At 51.4% G+C, this 24,119-nt stretch overlaps 1 protein-coding gene across 1 annotated transcript; it reads right to left on the bottom strand.

The window, feature by feature from the left end:
• Positions 1–1,068: 1,068 nt before the first annotated feature.
• SPARC (secreted protein acidic and cysteine rich) lies at positions 1,069–23,214 on the bottom strand. The gene is made up of 10 exons (XM_006214954.4): positions 23,076–23,214; positions 13,170–13,239; positions 11,588–11,650; positions 10,900–10,987; positions 9,381–9,502; positions 7,469–7,589; positions 5,623–5,756; positions 4,815–4,963; positions 2,630–2,778; positions 1,069–2,236 (listed from the first exon to the last, which is right to left on the bottom strand). Exons 2-10 carry the CDS (start codon positions 13,224–13,226, stop codon positions 2,208–2,210), a joined length of 912 nt encoding a protein of 303 aa, XP_006215016.1. The 5' UTR covers positions 13,227–13,239; positions 23,076–23,214; the 3' UTR covers positions 1,069–2,207.
• Between the last annotated feature and the right edge of the window lie 905 nt (positions 23,215–24,119).

Genomic DNA, 24,119 nt, shown 5'->3' with positions numbered 1-24,119 from the left:
CCAGAACCAGAGTGTTCTTTTTAAACCAAATCCAATCTTGTCTCTTTCTCTTTCTCTGGTTTAAAACCCTCCAACAACTTCCCACTGCACAAAAATCTAAAATCCAAACTCCTTGCCATGGCCCACCTCTTCTGCCTCCTCCAGTGTGACCCACCCTTCTTTGGTGAACCAGCCACGCTGGCCTGAAACACATCATGCTACCTTTGCGGGTGCTGTTCCCCCTGGAATGCTCTTCCCCTGACCCTCTCTCCTTCCCCCTGTCTCACCTCTGCCCCTCCAAACAATTCCTTCTTTCCCTTTGTGACTCAGCTCATTTTCCCAAGGAAGCCCTAGAATAGCCCTGTCCAATAGAACGTTCTGTGATGATGAGAATGTTCTGGACCTGCCCTGTCCAATACGGTCAGCAGTAGCCACGTTTTGCTCTTAGCACTTGAAAAGTTTCTAGAGTGACTGAGAGACTAAATATTTCATTTTAATTAATTTAAGTTGAAATCTAAATAGCCACGTGTGAGTAGTGGCTACCATATGGGACAGTGTGACTCTAGTCCTCCTGTGACACACACTCCTGGCTTCTTACACTCTTCCTTCAGTGCTCCTGTTACATCTTGTAATTTGTATTTAGTTGTGCACTTGTTGAATCGATTCCTTGCTAGACTCTAAGTTCCGGAAGAACACACATTTTGCCTGCTTTGCCACAGTTGTGTCTCCATCACCTGGAGTGGGACGTGTCCATAGTAGGTACATCAGAAACATTTATGGAATGAATGAGTGAGTGAGTGAGTGAGTGAGTGAGTGAATGGTTACTGAAAGGAGAGCGTTGCTTAGCCTGGTGCGCTGATCATGAAATGCAGCCCACAGGTCATAAAATTAAAAGCAAGTTAACTCCGTGCTTATGGGAACCATCCCTGTGTATAAATCAACCTGTGTGAGTGTGCACGTGTGTGTACAGAAGCAGGAGTGTGCAAAGCTGCTCACTTGTGCGGTCATGTGCGGACATGTCTGTCCGCGGGTCCACGGGTCAGGGAAATGAGGTCGCTGAGACACGTGCAGAATCACTCGGGAAGGCCATTTCTAAGTCAGTAAGTACTTTTTATTTTGAAAGATTTGTCAAACTCCTCGCGTCATGGCGAGAGTTTGCATGATTAATAAGAAGCAGCTTTTTCATGAAATGCTTGGAGGTGAACGAGTTCTCAGCCTGTGAGATCCGACCATCCCAATGACTTTGAAGTTTCTCTTGATTAACAGAAGGAAAAGGGGGGGGGAGGAACATGCTAGAAACCAAAGGAAAGCTCCCTCATGACAGCCATCCAAATGTGAAAAAAAGAGAAAAAAACAAACAAACGAAAAAACAAAACCAATTCACCAACTGCACTTTTTCTATTGTGCCACTTTCTGCGCCTCACTCTTGATTTTGGCTTTCCTGGCTGAAGCAGCCTCCCAGTCCTGCAACTCCGAGAGACATCTGTGGGGGAGTAGCCCTGTAGGATGTGGGGGTCCACCCCCCAGAGGTGAGGTGGATTCCAGAGGCTCCCCAAAGTTTGAACAAACAGCCTACTGTGAAAAGAAATGCCACTGAAAGGGGAGGGGGAAACGGCGAGGAGGCGGGTTTTTGTGAGAGCTTATATGTTTCCATAACACAGCCCCAGGCAAATGAGATTAGATATCTGCAGTTCTGGCTGGTGGGTTGTGCAGGGCTCCCCCACCACTGATCCTCTAGCCCTGGAAACATCCTTGCCAACGTCACGTGTCTGTTACTTCCCTTTGCCCACCTTCTGGCCACGTAGGGGTGACCCCCCTGGCAGCCAATACCCTAAAATAAAATTAACACAAAGCCTGACTCTGCGAGTATTAGTTTCAAAGAGAAAAGTAGAAAATCTGAAGATGCAACATGTGTTGAAGGCAGACTTGAGCAGATGGAAGCATCCACCCATGTGCCCCTAAGACAATGGGCAGAGCTGCAAATGGCAAGAGAAAAATGGGACTGTTAGTGGGTGAGCAAGAGGCCGTGATAGCTGAGGAGTAACAAGGATGTCATGACTTGGGTTAAAATTTCCATGTTTAGCACCGTTAATGTGTTCATTGAAATCTATATTAGCACCTTGTCCCCAGGCAGAACAACAAACCATCCAAACATTTTAAACATTGGGGAAAACAGGAGGGGGAAGGTTAAAGAGAGAGAATCTGGTTCTGCAGGAGGAGGCGTGGGTTTAAATCACGAGGTCCTTGTCGATGTCCTCTGCAAAGCAAGAAGGAGCAGTTAGACTCGAAGGCCAGTGTTGGTGAAGACGTGCTTCCCAGGGGGTCAGAGGATCCCACCCATCCCCAGGACCAGGGGCCGGGTGACCCGTCCAAGGTCACCCAGGAAGTCAATGCCTGAGAGCTTTGGTCTCCCGGTCCCTGGCCTGTCCTTGTCACTTACACATGCTGCCAAGTTACACTTCCTGTTGCCTCCCTGGGTGCCTGAGAGTTCCCAAAGCAGTGCTAGGCACAGAGCAAGCGGAGGAAGGGAAAGAGAAAGACACCATCTCTGAGTGAGCAAGCGAGGCCCAGAGTTAACCAGGCACAGAGAGCAGAGATGGGCAGAGAGGAGGGAGGGAGAGGACGGCAGACCCTCTGCTCAGACACTCACTCTCCTTGATGCCGAAGCAGCCGGCCCACTCATCCAGGGCGATGTACTTGTCATTGTCCAGGTCACAGGTCTCAAAAAAGCGGGTGGTGCAGTGCTCCATGGGGATGAGGGGTGCACGCAGTGGGGCCAGTTCGGTGTGGGACAGGTACCTGCGGGGGATGAGGTGGGGAGAGCCTGAGGCATGAGAAAGCCCCACACCCCCGAGTGGGGAGACAGGGGAAGCGAGCCTGCCCCCCTCTCCCAGGGTGGAAGGAAAGGATGCTCAGTGCAGAACAGGAAGCCAGGGTCCTGGTCTACCCCCAGCTCCGCCGCTGATCTGCTGTGAGACTTAGGGCACAGCACTGCCCCACCCTGAGCCTCAGTTTCCCCCTCCATCAAAGGGGCTGGAGTAGACCATAAAGTCTGAGGGCTCTTCCAGTTCTGAGGTCCATGGGTTCATAACACAGGTCTCTGGGTGCATTTCATTGTTTCCTGATTGGCTATGAGTTGGGGGCACAGACATTTAAAATGAAAATATTCAGCACTTCTGTGAGTGGAAGGTCAAAATCTGGTATGAAACAGTAAGGCATGTTTTCTGCAGACACATACTTATACAAATGCACAGCAAAAAGGCTAAAAGAGAAGGATCAAAATGATGATGGTGCTGACTTTTGGGGAGGAGCGTGGGAAGGGACTGGGATTAGTGGGAGGGTCAAAGGGAGCTCATAGCTTCATGGAACTTTAATCTTTTGTACACCGTGTAATGTGTCAGAGGGAGCCTTCTGATTTCTCTCCCACTGTCCTCCATTCCTATTCTCCCAGCTGGTCTGGACTCCAGAGCACTGTCTGATTTTTTTCCCTTGTTCCCCAGAGCCTTCAATTCATTGTCCTCAAAACCCTCTTCCCCTGGGGGCCGCAATGTGACTCCAATTTTCTCTCCAATCCCCAGGCCTTCCTGCTCCTCCCAACTCGTGGAAGGAATCTCACAATGGTTGAACTTGAAGGAAGCCCCCATCCCCTTTCATTGTGAGAAACGGAGTCCCAGAGAGGGGCAGGGTCTCAGTCAAGGTCACCGTGCAGCTCTGGGACAACAGGGGGAGGATGGATCTCCTGACCCAGCTGGAGCGCTTTCCCAGACACACAGTCCTTGCAGTCCCATCTGGAAGCCTCCCTCCTGGCCCTTCCTTGCTCAGCCTGAGCACCAGATGTTCCCTCCACAGGGTGACTCAGTTGGCTCCAGCCACAGAAAGAGCCTGGGAGAGGAGCAGCAGGGATTTTCCCAGCTCCCCAGGATTGCAGACTGGGTGGTCAGGCTCCAGACAATGGCTGGACCAGGAGGGCGCAGTAAGCCTCCTGGAGAGGGGCGCCCTCGGGCACAGTGTGAGAGCAGGGGGCCCTCCTTTCTGTGCTCCTCTTAGAACACACGGCAGAAAAAGGCCAGAAGGTGAGGGTAACAACCCCTGCTCGCCTGCAGATACGCCAGCCACCATCTGCAATTTGTGGGAATCTTCTTTACTGTTTCCTTCAATTGTGAGAAGCAGATCATCACCCAGAGTGTGAGCTCCATGGGCGCAAGGGCCGTGTCAGTTCTGACTGCTGTTAAATCCCCTGCCTAGAATCATGCTGGGCACATCATAGACACTCAGTAAGTGTTCACTGACAGCTCCCTGCCTGTCCTGCAGGGCAGTCACACAGCACTTCCTAACTCATTTTGACAAGAGCCGTGAGAGCCATCAAGCCAAGGGCTTGCCATGGGGGCAGGACTGGCTCTGTGAACTTCTTAAGAACTTCTGGGGCCAGGTTGCCCTGTTGGGGCTGAGTCTCAGGGTCTTGCTGAAGGACTGTGAGCGTGCAGGCTGCCCCACCTCAGCCCAGCTACCCTGCAAAGTCAGGTTCTCTTTCCTAAGCGTTAATGGATACCCAAGGCTGGCACTCGCAGGGTTAAGGAGGGGTTTTCAGTTCTGATGCAGTCTGCCTCTTCTGGCAGGGGGGTAGTGTCTCATGGCTTTCTTCCTCCTGGCTCTGCATCCCTTCTCCTACACCTGTCCCTGCCTACCCCAGCCCTTAGGCTCCAGGGCTGGGAGCAGCTGAGTCCGCTGGGAGGTCTTCCAGCCATGTCTAGTGCGCCTGGCAGCCCTGACCCACGACTGTCCTCCCCTGGGCCAGGCCAGAGCAGCCCCCGTGCTCCTGAGGGCCTGGGTCTTACCCATCAATGGGGTGCTGGTCCAGCTGGCCGAACTGCCAGTGCACAGGGAAGATGTACATGTTGTAGTTCTTCTCGAAGTCCCGCGCCAGCAGCTCCACGGGGTGGTCTCCGGCCTCCAGGCGCTTCTCATTCTCGTGGATTTTCTTCACCTGGGGGAGCAGGGACACCATGTGACAAGGGTCCAGGGAGACTGTCCAGGCCAGTGAAGGCCCCTCCCACCTCTGACGGGAGACCAGAGCAGGCTAAGACCAGCCAAGGCCAAGGTTCAAAATGAGGGAAGGAAGTGGCGCAGATGGGAACCAGCATCTCATCCACAAGAGTGGAGCCCCGGGGTGATCTCAGAGGGCTCTCTGTCGAGATGACTGGGGCATATGTTAAAATGCAGCTTCACGGCCTTGCTTCACAGAGAGGCTAATTCAGCAGGCCTGAGGTGGGGCCCAGGGAGCTGCATTTTAACAGTACTCCAAGCACTTGAGATGTCCATTAGAGTTTAAGATCCACAGACTCAGAAGGAAAAAGGAATAGAGTTGTTTATGTCTCTTGTTTAACACCGAGCCAAACAAAGTGAGCAGGTCTTTTCAGTACAGGACTTCTCAGAGCCTTTAAGATGTGAATGTGCCCTGTGAGCCTCCCAAGGCAGCGAGGAGGATGCTGTGCCCTGGTGCCCAGGATGAAAGCATTTGTCAGAGCAGGGATGTGGACTTAGATCTGGGAATGGGACTGTGGGTCTGAGCCAGCCCGGGGCCAAGGTGGGTCCACTGCAGGGCCAGGCAGGCGCCCTGGCACAGGCTGGAAAGAGACCACTTACTCGCAGCTTCTGCTTCTCGGTCAGCAGGTTGTTGTCCTCGTCCCTCTCGTACAGTGTGACCAGGACGTTCTTGAGCCAGTCCCGCATGCGCAGGGGGAATTCCGTCAGCTCGGAGTCCAGGCAGGGGGGAATGTCTAGGGCCCAAAACACAGGGGTGGTCAGCACAGACCCCACTCTCCCTGCCTGATGGCCATCATGCTGGCCGGGCCTCTCTCCCCACCCTGTGCCCTCCTCCTGCAGCCACTTCAATCAGCCATCTTGGCACCGTAGCTCAGCCTCTCTGGGCCACAATTTCTTCCCACCTTTTGAACAAAGGAGATTGTGTGTGGGGAAGAATGCTCTGCAAATGGAAACGTGCAAAGGCACGTCTGCTATTCCCTCGGCCTTGATCTGATCTGCTGAGGGAAATGGTTCGCTCCAATGGCTGCTGCACTTTTCTGGGTGTTGGGCCCTGAAAACAGAGGCCAGGACCCATGACGTGGGTATCAGCCATTGGGAGGTATTTGAAGCTGGGAGGCTGAGGAGTAGTATCCATCCACAGGCCCTGCTGAGCGAGGGTGGGAGGGTCAGGAATGCTTAATCACCAGAACATCCTTAGCAATACGATTCCATCCTGGTCTTTGGAACTTAGAATTCCAAAATGTTGGACCTGGAGATGACATCCAGGTCCACCCTCTTATTAGATTTATTAGAGGTCTGGAGAGAAGGGGTTTGCTTAAGGCCACATTGTCAGAGCCTCATTCAGGACCAGGGCATGTGGGTGCCTGGGGGCCTAGGGGTCTGTCCTTCCCCTATCCTTGGCCTGTGGAAAGCCCCGTCTGGGGTTAGGACCACTAAGTTCTTCGCCAGCAGCTGGGGGGTGGGAGAGGACGTCTGGGATGGAGGAGCAGGAGCTGGAGTAAGGGATGCGCCCTAGAGGACGGAAGAGCTGCTTGGCACACATGTCAGTCTCACTGCCCAAGAATTCCTACCAACGTTCCTCCCCCGCCTCCCTCTCCAGGCCTGTGCCTTTTCATTTCACACCATCAGCGCAGGGCTGGTCCCAGGAGAACCTGATTCTCCCCTCCTGTACCTTTCTGCACTCTGCACACCTGAGGCAGGTGAGTGGCTCTCCCATGTCATCTGGTGCCAGAATGTACCAAATGCACCATGTGGATGTTGGCTTGGAGAGGGAGCAGAGGTAGCCTTGGCTATTTCACATGACAGAGAGGCAGCCAACACTGAAGCAGGCACCTGGGCCAGCTGAATCTGCACCTGGCATCACTAACAAAAGGCCAGACAACACCCTGGTGTCCCTTCTCCCAAACACCTGGCTCCCAAGTTTATAGAAGAGGGTGGTTAATCATATGTCTTATGCAGGCAGATAGGAATGTAATGGAGCAAAAGGGCCAAGGATATGACAGTATAGAGTAACAGGGCCTGAGGGGAACTGACAGGCTTGCCCCAATTTTAAGGCATTCAAATTCACATATTTTTAAAACACTTTTTCGGCCCAGATAGAACATCATTTTTGTTTTACAGTGTTGAAGCAGGAAAGATTGTGGTTAGCCCTAAAGAAGGACTTCCTCATCATTACAGAAAAGAAATGAGCTGTCTTGGATGCTAGTGAGAGGCTCCAGAAATCCTCCCTGATCGTGTGCTCCCACACCTGCTCAGTCCTTCCCCCAAGGCGTCCTGAATGCAGAGCTGAGAGGAACCTACTTGTAGACAGGAACTTTGAGGCTCAGAGAGGGGAAGAGACTTGCCCAAGATCACACAGCACAGGGGTGGCAGCGCCAGCATCACTGACAGTTCACTGCCTTCTCCCTGAGATGGGAGGCTTGGCAGGGCCCAAGGGGAGACTCACACTTGCAAGGCCCGATGTAGTCCAGGTGAAGTTTGTGGCCCTTCTTGGTGCCCTCCAGTGTGCACTTGGTGGCGAAGAAGTGGCAGGAAGAGTCGAAGGTCTTGTTATCATTGCTGCACACCTGTTGGCAAAGCACAGAGTTCCTCACCCTCATTCCCAAGGCCCTTCACTGGTACTGACATCCTTGCCCATTTCAGAGATGGGGACACTGAGGGTCAGGCAAGGAGCGTGATTGGGGTCACACAGTGAGGTAGTGGTGGGGCCACAGCAAGAACCCGCTCTTTGGACTCCCGAGCTGAGTTCAGCCCATGCTGAGAGCCACTCCTGCTCTCTGAGCAGAGTCAGGGCTGATATATGGGCAAACAAACCTGGAAGGTATGAAGAGGATGAATTAAAGGTGGGATGGGGCAAGGGCAAGGTGTACAGAAAAGAGTTAATACAGTAGGCCTGGGATTGTTACCTTAGAAAGACCTGCTTAAAAGGTTGGCCCTTGACTGGCATCTGGGAAGTTGGCTAGTCATCAGTTAGAAGACTTTACTGTTAGAAAACTTCCCACAAGCCATGCAGGTGGCTCACTATGCCTAGTCGGCTTGTACAAACAATGTAGTTTATGCTGAACCTCTGTTTTCCTGCTCGGAGTCTGGAGTTTGGGTACATGCTAGGCAGAAGGTGCCCACGTGACCCTCAACTAAATGCTGAGTGCTGAGTCTGTAATGGGCTTTCCCAGGCAGAAACATTGCTCATCTGTGGCTACATCTCATCTTGGTAGCTGGGGAAAGAGTGCATTCTCTGAGACCCCTCGCAGCGGGGAGAGAGTTAGCACAATGTCTGTGCGTGGATTCGTCCAGACTCCGCCTGTGTCTTGTTCCCTCATCATCCAGCTACGTATCCTTAAGTCTCAGCTGTGAGTACAACTGTATGCTGAGTTACGTTGGTCGTCCTAGCAAGTCTCTGTACATGGGGGTGGCTGAGCAGAGATGCTGTGGGTTGAACAAGGGCAGTGGCAGTAAATTGCTGTGTCAGGAGGAGGGGAGCTTTGCGGGGAATATCCTGTAAATACTTATTGCTTATATATCGCTGCAGAGGGAGACTTGATGGGCATGGGTAACCGTGGGATTAGGGGGTGAAGGAGTGAGGAGGAGGGAAGAGTTGACAAGGATGCTAAAATTTGGAGCCCAGAGGATAAGTTGTACTGGGGAGAGACTGAAGATGGAGGAGACAGGTGGGAGGCCGTGGGAATGATGCTGGTACCAGATTCGCTGCCCTGAGCTGAATTACCACTAGCACAATGGTTGACGTGCATGTGTGCTCAATAAATATTTACTTGGATGGATGGATGGATGGATGAGTCCTATTGGAGGTAGAATGGACAAGTTTGAAAGATTTTTTAAAATAGCACATAGCGAATACTTACTAAGTACCAGGCAGTATCTGACAAATCCCCCCAATAGCTCTATGAGATAAAGTCTATTTCTGTCCCACTTTTAGAGGTGAGAAAACTTGAGAAGTTCCCATAGCTAAGATCTCACTCTAACAAGTGATGGAGATTGGGTTTGATGTCAACCTTCAGTCTGACCTAGAACCCACATTGTTGGACCTGATACTCTGCTAAGCCACTTCCACATGGAGCAAGCCCCTCTCTCAGTGGCCGGTGTTGATGTGTTCTCTCCTGGGTCCGGCATAGAGGTGGAACCTCCTGGTGCTGAATACACTCCTCCTGGTTCCTGGAGAGATTCAGTGACAGGAGGAGCCTCCCCGTAACTCACCTCCACTCTCTTGCCGTGACTAGATCTAGTGAGGGGACTTCTGAGACAGGGGCTGCCGCTTGGGACCACCAAGCCACCAGTTTTCTGGGCAGACACTCTGTGTTTGGAGAGCCCCAGCCCCCTGCCCCTCGTCCATCAGTCCTCACCTTCTCAAACTCGCCGATGGGGGCAGGGCAGCTGGTGGGGTCCTGGCACACACACATGGGGGCGTTGTTCTCGTCCAGCTCGCACACCTTGCCGTGTTTGCAGTGGTGGTTCTGGCAGGGGTCTGGTAGAGCACAAGGGCATGCAGTGAGCACCCCCAAGACTGGCCCGTCCACCCTATCCCAGTCCAGATGGATTTGGACGGAGATCCTCGGCTGCGGCCCTAACTCAGGCTTTGGCCAACCCTGCGTCCTCCCTTCCCTCTGCTGAACCCAGCAGTCGGCACTTAGGGGAGCAGGTGCCTTGGTCTGGGGATCAGAGATTCAGTCTGAGGTCAGGGCAAGGCACGCTTGGGGGGCTGGAGGCTCAGTTTGGGACCTAGGAGCACTGGATGCCAGGTAGCTCCCCCCAGGATTGAAGCATTGTGAGATTCTAAGCTATCCAGTCAATCAATCATAGTGAGACATTTCTGGATTCTAGGATAGACTTTCTGGAATGACGTGGAAAGTCAGCTGTTGACTGGGGAGCCGTGAGGCCCAACAAAACGGACTCAAGTGGCTGTGGCGGAAAAGGGCCCCAAGGCCCACGCTGAACAATAGAGCCTGGCTCTGTCCGGTAAACACCGGATAGGGGGTGTGCCGGGGGAAGGAACACGACTCAGTAGACAGCCCCCTGCTCCACCGAAAACTCTGTGCTTCAGGATGACAGCTCATCCAGCCTTTTCCTCCTGATGCTCGATCGGGGGTGTTGTCGACATCCTTTGTCGGATGCCTGCTCCGCCAGGCACTGGGCCAACGGCACTTATGCTTTATTTCCTAATCCTCCGACCTTCCTGGAGTGAAGGTCTAGCGTCTTCACCATTCATTCCCCATGTCAGGCAGGAGGACACTGAGGCTGAGAAAAGCTTAGCAGGTTGCCAGAGGGCGTCACAGAGGGAGTCGGCAGCCTTAGCTGGTTTGCCTCCGGAGTCCATCCTGTTAACCCCTAGTACAATGCCCCCATGGGATGGAGATGCCCTCATGGTGGGTGGAGCCAGGGGCCCAAGGTCATCTCTCTCGCTCTGGATCTGACCCCATGGGTAGCCTTATATGAGTTGTGTCAGGTTTCCAGGCCTTATTTCCTCATGGCTTTGCGGAAATCAAGGAAGCTCCTGAGTGTGAAAGCTTCCAGGCAGAGCCCTCGAGGAGCTCAGGGACCAGGTGTGACTGGGGACTTCATCCGGAATAGGAGACCCCACTTGGATTCAGAGTGAAGAGCTGTGAGGGGAGAGGGCCATTTCCAACTTGTGAACTTCCCTTCCTGACACTCACAGCGGCCTGGCTATAAATAGATCTTTCCAGATTCCTGAAAATATTCCCAACCTTGAAGTCCAGGCAGTTTCTCCTCCACAGCCCAGCCTGTAGGGAGGACCCCGCCCTGCGTTTCCTTGGGGAGGAACCGCACATAGGATGGGCCCATGCCCCAGGCCCAGGTGGCAGAGGGCAAAGGCTGGATGTGACAGCACTCGGGCAAGAGACCTACTTTCAGCCGCCACCTCCTCCTCGGCTTCCTCGGTGCCGTCATCAAATTCTCCTACTTCTACCTGGACGGGGTTGGCTCCCACAGGTGCCTGGGGTGGAGGGAGAAGAATGAGTCAAAGGTCCCCTAGTCCACACTTGAAAGAGAGAGGTCAGGGCTGGAGAGGACTTGCCTAGAGCCTCAGGGACCCACAAGGGGATGGTGAGAGATGAGACTGGAAAGCTGCGCTGGGCCCAAGCCACTAAAAGCACAAATGCCAGGTCCAGAATGGAGATTTAATATGATGGACCCACTGTGCTTGGAGTGCCCCAGAGTGCTATGGGAATGCCTCAGAGGCCACCAGGGGTGTCAGGGCCAGAAGGGGTGCCAAGCCCTGTAGCCCTGCCAGCAACACCAGAGCCCCCCTTCATCTGGTTGACATACAGGAAGACAATGGGTGATCATCTGAGAAAAAAATGTCCTATGGCTTAAAAAATTGAAAAAATTAAAAATCAGAGCTCCCAACTGTAAGTTTCCATGGAAGGTTTGGGGAGCATTCAGGAGTGTGTCTGGATCGGGGGTACACAGGATTACACCCGTGCTGCGCGTGCACACGGGAAGGGACGAACGGCCCGCTAGCACCTGTCTGGTCTCCCCAAGGAGCAGATACAGGCAGAGAGGGGCCGGGGGTCCCGGGTCACCACCCACTTACCTCGGCCACCTCAGCCACGGTTTCCTCCACCACCTCCGTCTCATCGGGCAGGGCTTCCTGTTGCTGTTAGGAAGTGAAAATGGAGTTGGAGAGGCCAGGGCCAAGGCCAGCTTCACCGCTGAAGTGTCCTGGCCTGGATCACTAGAACTGGGAGCTGTGCCTTGGGGACCACAATGGGTGGGCGATGAGGGCACAAGAGGGGCCAAACGTGGGGGCCCGGTGGAGCTCCAGAGCACCTCACTTAATATATTCACGTCTGGGGTGTCTAGCAGGATTTGGCTTAGAAAGGCATTTCTGTTGCTGAGACTCCCATAAAGTGTGAAAACCACTGATACAGACCACTCCCCTCCATCTTACAGACGGGAAACTGAGACCCTGAGGGCATGCACACTGAATTTCAAAAGATGTCATTACCTTTCCCACAAGTGTGATGTTACTATTACTACTATTATTTGGCAGTTCTTTCTTGTTATCAACTTGGGGTAGGAAGAAGCAAGATAACATATGACTTCGAGGTGCCTGGTTGCCTGGAGCTGCTTCTTCTTTTTCTTTTTTAATGGAGGCATTAGTGGTTGGACTCAGGACCTTGTAGGTGCTAAGCACGCCCTCTACCACTGAGCTCTGCCCTTCCCCTTGCGGCTACTTCTAAAAGTAATGCTAACCTTGCCAAATCTTTTGCCTAAATCTCCCTGCCTGCTCAAGATTGCCAGAGTCTACCATCCTCACCCCTCCTAGTGAAGAGAGAGTGAGGGGAATCACAGTTTGAAAGAAACTGACCTTTTTGCCCCCTTCACTTTTCTTCCTCCCTTTTCTGGTCATTGGCTTCCAGGGTAGCGCTGTATGACCACAACTGGCCCTCTGCCTGCGATCCTTGGAGGGCCTGTCTATCTGTCAAGGTGCCTCCCACTCCCCTGGCCAAGAAGCAGGCCCAGGACCCAAGCTCAACTAGATCTACTCTCCTTGAATTTTTTCAATCTTCTTGGCACATTCTCTCGAGATGAGAGAACTATTAGCGTAGATACATTCAGATGGCACCGTCTCTGTGACTGTCCATTAGACTTCACCTCCCAGATCCCAGAGCTGCCCTTTCCCAGGCCTCCCCCAGGCCTTTGACTATAATCTACCCCTATATCCTTTGCCCCACTAATTTAGTCAGATTGGAGTCTGTGGCTTGCAACCCAACAGCCCCCACTGATGCAGAAACTCACCCAGCCCTCTCTCTGTGGCTTGACCTTCTTCTAACATCATCCCCAACAGTACTTCCCCCTCTGCTAGAATTCCTCATGGGACAATAAGGTCACCTCTAAAGCAATTCTAGTCCATCTCTGGGAAGCTCTGATTGCTAAGAAGTTCATCTTCACATTACTTAGAAATCTCTCATCTCTGGACTCTCCACCCAATGGTCATTTAATTTTTCTTCTGAGCTTGTTAGTTTAAGAAAAAAAATCTTTTTAAAAAATAAGACAATCAACTCAGGATGGGGAAGTCCTCATCCCCTCCAAGTATCCAGGGCTGGCAGATTGGATGCCCTTGAGCTGGTGGTAGGAGGTAAGACAGGCTGATAGGATCTTTAGGTACTTACAGGGGCTGCCAAGGCCCTCCCGGCCAGGCAAAGGAGGAAGAAAATCCAGGCCCTCATGGTGCTGGGAACCCTGTAGGGGGAGAGAGGTTGAGCGCTCAGTGATGGAGAGGTCCTTCTGATGCTGAATTCCTGTGCTATGCAAGAACATTTCAGCTGGTACATGTTGAATGGTTGTGAAAGACAAGGGAGAAAGTTGCTTCTTCTTGGTTGTCTTTCAGTCCTGATTATAAAAGAAAGTCTCAGTTTGGTGCTAACCTGTCTTTAACCCCTCTCTAACCCTCCTCCACCTCCCTTTTGAACAGAGAGCAGGTCTCTGGCTCAGAGCCTCCACAGGAAACTACATCCAGCTGGAATTCAGTAAAGTTGTTTTGTCTCCTTTGTGTTCGGTTTTACAGTTTCCTTCTATTTGTGACAGAGGTGCATGGGTTTTTCCATTTATGGTGATGCTATTAAATATCCTTTCTCAGCACATCTAGTTAATTTTTTAAAAGCTGAGTCGCCAAAGGTGATTGGCTAATCAGTCAAGTTTGGGCGATGCTGAACCAGATCATGTGCAAGGGCCCTTCCAGCCCGGATGTCCTAGGGTTCTTTTCCGTCCCTCCTCCTCCTCCTTCCTACCCCTTTCTGACAGAAGAAGTTAGTAGGCAGCATCCCCTTGCTAATCTGAGTCAATGCGCTCTACATTCTTAAAGAAAAATAGTCCTGGAGGGTGGCCATGGAAACTTGTCGGTGGCCACATTTTCCTCCATTGTACCAGGATAGACGGCACTTCTCTGGACCCTGTGTGGAAACTATCCAAACGCTTAGACATGTGCTGCATGTTACGTGCCCTCTCCCTTCACAGCTCAAGGATGTCAGCTGAGTTCTAGAGATTTCTCCTGTCCTGGTCACTGCTTAGACCTTCCCCTAGAGGCTGAGCTCTCGATTCTAACAGTCTGGTGACTGGAAGGCATCTTGGACCAGCATCTCCTCTGATAACTCCCTGCCAAAGTATCATCCCTGACCGAGGAACTGTGATGGGGACATTCTGTTTCTAGTTCTAACTCAAGGAACTTCCATTTCCAAATGGCTTTAGAAAGTTCTTATACTGTTAAATTTGCCTCCCTCAAGCTTCTCCTGGTCTATTCTGATTGTCCTTCTGTGGTCACACACAGCAGGCATGCTCGCTCTAACCCCCAGGCAGCTTTTAGTCAAGGGGAGCAGTGGCCATGTCTTCCCTCGTTTGTCCCCCAAACTTCCATGTCAGGCTTATCATCCCTAGTTCCTTCCAAGACTCCTCAACGGACCAGGCACCTTGGTGGGAGGTACCCTAGCATCATGGAAGAAACACTTGACTTGAAACTAAATGCCCAGCATACTGGTTCTATCTCGATACTAACTTGGTGTATTGGTTAAACCCTTCATCCTCTCTGGACCTGGTTCCCCCTTCCATTAACTGAGAGGATTAGACAAGGTGACCTTTGAGGTGGTAGGCTGGGCCCTAAAAATGTCCCAGCACATGCTGGTCTTGGCACACATCATCATGTCCCACTGCCCCCATCCTCACTTGGGTTATAGTATTTAGATAGCAGAAACAGGCAGAGGAAGAGCAGATTTCAAAGAGGTCCTTTGTTGGATTAAAATAGCCACCAAACCTCACTATGTCACGGAATGTACAAGAAGTAAAACTAACAGAAGTTTAAAGAAATCAGCCTGGGAGCTTGGCTTTGCTTCACCATGTCCCTAACTCCCAGAGGAGTCCAGGCTTCCCTTTCCAGGCAGTTTTGGGAATGTCCCTCCCATCACACAGTTGTATGCTTGTCCCCCTCCCTGCACCCCCAGCCCCCAGCCTAGAGATGGAAAAATCTCCCTTCTTACTTCCACATTTGGGAGACCCAAGCAAAACCCCTGTTTGTGGCTTTGGACGAGACAGGAGAGAAAGCATCAGTGAAGGACATATCTGAGATGATTTGAAGGTGAAGAGTCAAAATGAAGACTGGTAGCTGGAACAAAAAAAGTTACCTTCTCTGGGCTCCAATGACAGAGAGCCCATGTCGTTGGAGAAACAGCCCGGTTAGGACTGGAAATGCAATAAGCTTCAGGTTGGAGAGCCAGGAAGACTGACGTCTCCAGAACCAGTGTCCTGCATCTGAGCAGAGGAACTGCCCCCCACTCCTTGACCAGGGAAGGGTTTGTTGGTCGGCTCTTCCGTCTGTCCTGCGCACCACCTGCACTTTCTCAGCAGTGCACTGACCCCTTCTGCCACCCCCATACCTGGTGCTGCAGCAGGAAGAGAAAAATAATTCTAGATCTTACAGTACTTTATGGTTTCTGAAGGCCTCACATACAGCTCTGTCTCCTTGGAGCCCCTGACCCCCTGGCAGGCAGGCGGGCAGGCACGGGGGAGCTCTGAGTCCCACTGTCCCTATGCGGAGTCTGAGGTTGAGACGGAGGAAGTCACGCAACATTCAGACCCTGCCAAGTTGACAAACTCCCTCCTTGTGGAGTTGGGCTGGGCCTCATAGGGATTGTGCTCAGAGACTGGGGTTGGGGCAGGGGGAGAAACGCAGAAAAGGAGAGTATTAAGGACAGAAAATCTTGGAGGAGGAGTTATTTTCCAAGTTTTGGGTTTTGCCCAGTGCTCCGTCACCAGTCCCAGCACCCTTTCCCTCCAGATGATGGATGGGGGGAAGGGGGCGGCTGGATGGCTCTTGGGTGCTTGGCCGGACTCCCCGTACCCATGAGCTCCCTCTCTGAGGTTCTCTAAACCACCACTGGCCGAAGAGATCAAGTGCGCATCCTGCAAGGCCAAGGGGGTGCATCGTTAAGCCCAGTAAGGTCAGAGCACAGGCTCAAACCCCAGCTTCCGGAAACTATCCGCTGTGCACATATCCTTTGCCAGTCAATCCTAGGCCTGGTATGCCCAGTGAAAAGAGAAACACCATTGTATAAAGGACCAGTATTAAATGAAAACTCCCTCCTTTGCATCTCTTTAGTTTGTGTTGTGGCCTGTGTTTATCCTTTTCAAAGGACATGTTTCCATAAGCTAGCATCCCACTGAGAGTTCAAGGTATGTCTTTCTGCCCTTCGGTACAGGAGAGAAGGCTGAGGCCCAGTGAAGGGAAAAAAACCTGCCCAGAGCCCCAGGGAGCAAGTGTCAGGGCTGAATGAGGACCCAGGCTGCCCCACCCCCAACCCGAGCCCTGGCAAGCCCTCCAGCTCGCAGGCTATTTCCCTTGGCGGCCGTTCTCTCTCAGCTGCTCACCTGAAGGGGGCTCAGTTGGGCTGTGAACTGGCCTGAGGTTCAGGGAAGGAAATTAGCCTGGGCCGGGGGAGGGGGGGACAGGAGGTGTATTTCCCTTGGCTCAGTGGTCATCAGATGCAGACACCACTCACTCCCACCCCACCGCCTCCTGTTCCGTACATCAAGTCCCTTCCTTTCGCCCTTATTTGCTCTGGAGATGTCTGAAAACCCGTCCTTGGCTGCCAGCAGGACCCGAAGCTGAGGTCACTTCTCCCTCTTTAGAAAGACTCCTAGGGATGGAAAAGTACAGCCAGCCCCCTCCCAGTTTATCTCCTTCAGAACATAAAGGGCCTCCTTTGGGCTCTCACTGGATATTGAAAATTTGCTGAATATCAGAACTGGGAGAAATCTCAGAATCATACAATTTTAGAATGTGGGTCTTGGAATCATAGACTCTGGAGAACATGAAACACAGAATCTGAGATGCAATCATCAGATCTGATTTGAGTCAAAGAGTTTGTAGAGTAATGTTGGATAATAGAACTTTCTGAGATGACAAAAATACTCTACATCTGCATTGTTTCAATATGGTAGCTCCTGGCCACATGGGGTTATTGAATACTTGAATGTTCCTATGCACACGTGCAAATGAAGGACTGAGTGTTTCATTGTATTTCATTTCAATTAATTTGAATTTGCATAGCCGTACGTTAGTCATATGGTAGCTAGTGGCTACCATATTAGAGTGTTTATCAACTCTTATAGAGGCAGTATGGCAGAAATGTAAGCCCACAGGCTCTGGACACAGAATATGCAGGTTTAAGTCCTGGCTCTGCCACTTAGCAGTTGTGTGACTTTTCAGAAAGTGACTCTCCTTCTCTGGGCTTCAATTCATCTCTCCATCTGTAAAATGGAAATAAGACATCTACCTTGAAAGGCTCAGGGTGATTTACATGAGAGAATACAAGAGGTAAGCATTGGAAGAGTATCTTAAAATCCAAGGATCCCAGAATCTCCGTCCCCCTCAAAAATCCAAAGCAAGAACTCCAGCTCTTTGCCTGTGGCCCAGGGAGAAAAGGTGTTGGGGTGGAACAAAGGAGACATTGCTGCTCTTGGTCTCGGGCACACCAGCCTGGCTCCCAGAGGACACAGTGACAAAGGCTGGGCCCTAGGCTGCCCTCTCACTTGGGCTGCTGACGCAAACCAGGCATCTTGCTTCCACTGTTTGGCTTGGAAACAAGGGTTCCAAAAACACACATTGCTGGTAAACAAGCCCAAAGAGAGGAAAACAAGCCTAGAGGCTAATAAAGGAGCTCATGTGCCAGGCCCCCCAGGGAGCCAGGACTCGGAAGGAGGGCCGAGCCAGGCCAGAGAGGCGCCATCTTGGCCCGTGTGGCCACTCTGGCTCTCACATCCCCGGGAGCAGACACAGCCACTCTGAGGTGACGTGGAAGTCAGGAGTCCAGGGATTGAGCCTTGGCGATGTGGCTCCCAGCTCACCGTGCTAATTAAAGCAGACTTCTCTACTCCCAGCACCCTACCTAGTGCCCCTGGTCTGCACAATTAGGAGGTTGTTTTAGATCAGTGGTGTTCAAAAGTCTACAGGCCAGGGAGCCCTTTCTCTCAATGAAGTCTTCTGCAGAAGTCCGAGTTGAAAACAGCTAAAAGCCTTTTGCATTTGTTGAAGCATGTGACTATATTATTATCTATTTACTAAATCAGCTTGAAATTGAAAAAAAAGAAAGCCAGGTGAAAGTGGTGTTGAGATGGAGGCTGGGACACCCCTGGGACACCTTGGAATGTCTCTCGGTTTTCCTATGAATAGAGTTGAAAACCCTGAAGCAAGGTGGTCGCTAAGGTTCCTTTCAGCCTTTATGTTCTGAGTCAACTCCAGCAGAAGCCTTCCAGAATAACACCTCTCCCAACTTGCCCCTGAATTCTCTGCTTCCACTTCTAACATTTCTTGCTGGAAGGGAAGAAATTAAGGGAAATTTTTAAGGTACTATGGATGCTTAAGCTGAGGTTTGAAGAGGTTCAGGGGCAACTCAGAAATAGCCCCAGAGTTTGAGACTAGAATCAGCCTGACTGAGATTCCATACACACATCTAAGATGCCACGTTTCTCGGTGGTCAGGAGAGGCTCCAGGGCGGGGCTTCGGACTCTCCTCCTTGGCTCCCCCTAGAGGCCAGTGCTGCATCCGGTGACCACAAATGGAGTGGCTGAGAAATAACATCAAAGTGTCCAGGCTGTCACATCCCAAAGATAGCAAATCCATGGCATATATGCCTCCACCTACCCATCCTGTGCCTGTGGCAGACATTACTGATCAGTCATATGACCTTTGGCCTCTGAAGTCCGTAGTGGCATTCAATTCCTGAGCACAGTTCTGGCAGCTGCTACCAATGGACTGGTGTTGTCAAGTCATAGGAAACCTCTCTGCCGTACTTCTGATTTTAGAGCTAGGAAAATTGAGAATCAGAGATGCAAGATACTTCACTTGAAGTCATATGGCAAGCTGGTACCTGAGCCAAACTTCCAGATGTTCAGGAACATCCAGATGCTTACCTTGGTTTTGGGGGGTTTTTTGTTTGTTTGTTTTTATTGATCAGTTTGTTTTCATCTAAGGCCATGACTAACACAAGGTGGCCCAGAAGGATCCCCAGATGAGATGTGTTACTACCAAGTTTCTGAAAGAACCCACTCTGGAGAGAGTTGGTATCATCATTCCTATCTTCATCAAGCTCTATGGCTTGACGAGTGAGGGCAGAGTTAATTCTAATACATCTCCTGGTTGAGAAGGAGGCTGGTTTTCTAATAGTGCTGTCAAGTCACTGGTCACTGGCCCCGGCCCTATACAGCCCAGCTGTCCCTGAGTTCAGGATTGGGGTCAGGACCCAGGCTCTGTGCTGTAGGGAAAAGGTAACTTCATTAATCTCCGGGGCTGGCTGAAAACTCAGCTCCAGGCTGCCCTTCTGTCCTTTAAAGGAGATTAGAGAGGGAGCCAGCAGGAAGCAAGTGAGTAACCGCCTCTTAACCATGTCCTGCCGCCCTGCAGACAAAGCCACGTGGGCGGGGTTAGGCCATGGCAGGCCAGCAAAGGAGAGAGGAGTACTGCTCATCACTTATTGTACACAGGGCTTGTTTCCTATAGAGGGAAGTGTAGGCAGGATGCCAAACCGATCAGATGAAACAGACCAAAAAAGCAAGATGAACACGTGGATGTTTCCGAACGTCTGACAATGTGGCTCAGACATTAAGTGAGTTATTTTCCCTTTCTGAGTCTTGATTTCTGTCTGTCATGTGTAACAGGTGGCCACGGGTCTGTCTCCCTGCCATGACCTGTAGTTAGGCCTGGCTGTGCACATCTCTGCGTGGCTACAAATGGCACTTGTGTGTCTGTATACGTGACTTATGGCCTTGAGGACCTGCATGAAGCTGTGTCTGTGAGTCTGAGTATGTCTACCTGACTCGGCATCCGTCAGTGTCAGCCTGTACAGATGAGGGTCAGAGTCTGCCTGTGCATCAAGATGCACACCTGGACCTTGTCTGAGAGTCAGGGTATTGTTCGGGGAGAGCTCTGTGAGTGCATGACCTTCTATGTCTGCTCATGTATTGAGACATTTATTCTTAGCTGTTGCCAGTGGGTACCTGTTGGTGAAATCAGTGTTTATATACTCGGCATCCTCGTGGGTTTGTGTCTGTCCTTGTCTATCTCTGCACACATAGCTACCTATCTAAATATCGTCCAAAACCAAACACTCTCCTGTTTACCTCACATCCTCAGCCCTTTCCTTTCCTCCACCATCCTTTTCTATTTATAGCTCATTCTCAGCAAGGAAAACTACTCTTGTGAATAGCAAACCCCAGCCATGCTGTTGGTTGACAAGTCTCTACTGATGGATAAAGATTTTAACAGACTGCTATGCAACCCAAGGTCCCCCAGTCCCTTCTCTCTTGTTTCCTTTTCAACTAGGGGGCCAGTGGGTGTTTAAAATATAGACTGGCTCTTTCTCTAATGAAAGCCACCCCTGGCATTTAGGTTCACAGGACTTCAGAGCTGGAAGGGCATCTGGAGACCATCTAGGGTAGATTACCCATTTAACAGATTGGGAAACTGAGGCCCAGAGAGGGGAAGAGCCCTTTCCAATGTCACTCACTGTGAATTAGGACCCTCCTCTGCCATTGCCTTGGCCAACACTCTTTCCACATGGGAGGGTCCAACATTCTTGGGAAGTGCTTAAGAAAATGCCCAAATCAGGAGAATTTGAACAGTGTTTATTTTGTTTAGCACTTTTTAGGAAAGGGAAGTTATATCCAAACCCCAAGATGATGAAAGTGCCAGACAAAAAGGTTGGAAATGATCTCACCAACTCTTTGGATGCCGTCAGTTCTAATAGGTAGGGGGCCACAGTTTCTAAACTTTATAAAGTGCTTCACTTTCTAAAGTGCTTCACTGTGCCTCATCCCATTTTGGACACACCATATCCCTTTGAGGTGACTGCTTTTTAACCTTTTAACCAAGGAAGAAGCTGGGGCTCGGAACGGAGAAGCCAATAGTTCAAGGTCAACTGGCACCTTTGAGGCAGATGTGGAATGAAAACTCAGGTCTTCAAGTAACCTGTCCAGGAAGCAGGTCACAGCCCCACAGTTGCCCCAGGTTCCAGGAGATCAGAGGGGCAGAGCCTACAGTAAGTCCTGGTGTTTGGGGACAGAGTAGAGTAGGGGACCTTCAGACTGTGCCTGATGTTCTGACTGTTTCTAGTGTCCCCTCCCAGCCAGCAGGCAGAGACCCTGAAAAAAAGGTTACCGTGGCAACTCGCATTCCTCCTAGAGTGAGTCACGGCAGAGAAGAGCCTTGGGGTGGGTGGGACTTGGAGAAAGTTTCAAAAGTTGATTCCTTCTCCAGGCACCCCCCTCCTACCCCTCCCTCCCTCTGCTCCAGGCTTTGTCGATGTGGCAGCTGATGGCTGCAAGTTAACTCTCTCTTTCCCCAGCCACTCCCATGTCAAAGCTTTTCATCCTCTTGAAAATATACCTTTGCTTCCAATCCCCACCCACTCCATCTCCCACGTCATGCCCTCTGGCTATCTGGAGGGTCAGGCATCTGTTGGAGACTATCTTAAGACTGAAGGCTGTGAACACCCTCTTGTGCACCGCTGTCTCTGTTCCCACACACACACACACACACTGCGGTATACACAGTTTTAAGGGGCTTGCAGGCACTTTGGAGCCTATTCAAAGGCTAGTCTGTGGATTCTGCTTTACGAGACCTTCCTTTGAAAGTTTCAGGGGACGTCAGGCACCCCAAAGGCCATCAAGTCCACCCCTCTTAACTTTACACACAAGGAAACTAAGTCCAGAGGAGACACGTACCCAAGGTCACCCATGAAAGTGTGTGATCTTGGGGTGCCTTAAGTCTGTCACCCTGCCTCTGATGTTCTTCTCACCCTGCCATCAATGCTTGGGGTGTGTAGAAATTTAACCCCAGAGAATCGCTGGTGAAAATACTTTCTCTATGTGTTCTACATAGGATAGAATTTTCTGGGGGAAAACGTGTGTCTGTCTGTTCCCTTTTGGGCAGACGGGCTTCCTGGAAGACATGCCTCATCCCAGTGCCCTCTTTTCCTTTGCTGCCCTTTAGGGCTCTGGACGTTCCCTCATCAACCAGCCAAGGAACCAAAGACAGGAAGGAGTTTCCCTGAAGAAGCCCTAATACCCTAAAAGGCTACACAGCAGCCTTGTGTAGGGTTTGAGCTGCTCAAAACAAGTCATGAGAAGGTTGCCGTGGAGCCCCCTCTGTCTTGCCTTCCCCCTTCCACTTTTTACAGCATGTCCCCCGCACACCCAGCCTCCCATCGGACCCAGTGCCTCGGCTGGACCATATCAGATGTCTGGGGTCTTCAGATCTAGACACGGAGGGCTACTGCTGGCAAGTTCCTGTTTACACCCCGGGGAGCCAGGGGTGGGAACAATGCCTAACCCAAGACTGACTATCTGATAGGGCTATTTCAGGCAGAATGGCACCGGAATCACTGTGTGTTTGTGTGCGTGTGTGCGCATGTGTGTGTGGGTGTGTTGGCGGAGGGGATTTGAGAGGACAGAATTCTAGGAGCCTTCCAAGAGGTGCTGATTAAAGTTGAAGACTTCCCCTTAGCCTTCCAGGGTTCAATTTATCATTCTTGCAAAATCCCTTTTAGAAAACAGAGTCCCGATCAAGAACCAAGTCTAGGAAGTTGCTTCTCCTGGAATGGGGAGCAGAGCAGGCTCTGGCTGCTGGCCGGTCCCCCGTTGCAGCTGTGACCAGATCGGATTCCCCGGAAAGGAGGAGGCTGCTACATTTGTAAAGGGAGCAAAGGGGCCAGGCAGGCAGCCTCTGAAACCAGAGAGACAAAGAGAGACAGAGAGAAAATACTCCCTCAAAGACAGTCAGATTATTTTCTGCAAACCTAAAGGGGAGACCAGGTGATCCTGATTTCACCCGAAAAGCAACAGGCAGCAAGTCTGTGGCCCCTGCCCGTAAAGGGAGCAGAGGTGGAGCCCAGAGAAGATGCACATCCCCGTCCCTGATCCCGGAGACCTCCCAGCGCAGCTTCCCCTCCCTCATACACAGACTGGAGGAGTGAACCGGAGTGTCGGGGTTATGGGACTGGAGAAGGGACAGGCAGGGCAGGGGTCGTGCGTACCTCAGTGGCAGGCAGGCAGCAGGCAGGCGGTGCACTCCGGACAGTCTGAAGGTCTGCAGGAATGTGGAGGGGTTTAGAGCCTGGCAACAGGAAACCACTCAGAGCTCTGGGCTGGGTCTGTCTCCCCCTCCACCGCGCGGTCCCTCCTCCTCCTCTGTCTCCTCCTTCCCTCCCCTCCCCCTCCCCCTTCTCCCCGCAGCCAAAGCTGTCTCTCTCTTCCATTTTTTCTCCCTCTCCTTGCGGTGGGCTGTCTTGACCAGCCTTTCCAACCCCGCCTGCCACATGGGTTCTGGGGCTGTTGCCTAAACAGCCTGACGGAGCAGAGCACCCAAGGGCTGGAAGGGCCGGCAGGAATCACCTAGAACAACCTCCTCCTTGTTCAGAGGCAAACTGAGGCCTGGAGCGAGCAAGGGATTACCCAAGGGCTCCCAGGGGCAGAGCCAGGCCCATGTGTCTTGATTTTTATGACCAGTGATCTTTACAAGAGCCTCCCTAACATTAGGCAATGCTGAGGAGGGCAAAGCAATTCAAGGGGGTTGTATCTGTGACAAAGGCAAGGCCAGGACTCGCCTCTGCACAGGCTGGGGAAGCCGCCACTGATGGCATCATCGCTGACGATTCAGGACATGGTCTAAAAATAACCGCTCAGACTCTAGTCGTGCCACCAATAGACACATTAGGGATTAGCTTTCTAGCTGGGGGATCTGTGTCATCAGTATAGGACAGATAAAGTGATTGATGATATTGATTACATTCCCAGAGGTAACAAAGGTTAAGGTTTACTGAGGACTTAGAATTTTCACAGCAAACCTTTGACTTAGGTATTGTTATCATGCCCATTTTACTAACAAAGAAATAGAGGCTCATAGAGACTACATCACCTGCCCAAGACCACCTGGCTAGAAGTGGATAGGCAGGCTGATTCTACATTCAACTTGATTCGCTCTTACGCAGTGTGAACGTCTCGGTGCAACAGGTCTTGGTTGAATATTTATGAGCATATTGATGGGTGTATGAGTATTTATGAGTGCACGCCTCGCACAA

Source organism: Vicugna pacos, chromosome 3, assembly GCF_048564905.1.
Source record: "Vicugna pacos chromosome 3, VicPac4, whole genome shotgun sequence".
In the NCBI taxonomy this organism is placed as follows: Eukaryota; Metazoa; Chordata; class Mammalia; order Artiodactyla; family Camelidae; genus Vicugna; species Vicugna pacos.
Note: the sequence above shows the minus strand (reverse complement) of the source record. Positions and strands in the feature narration are given on the sequence as shown.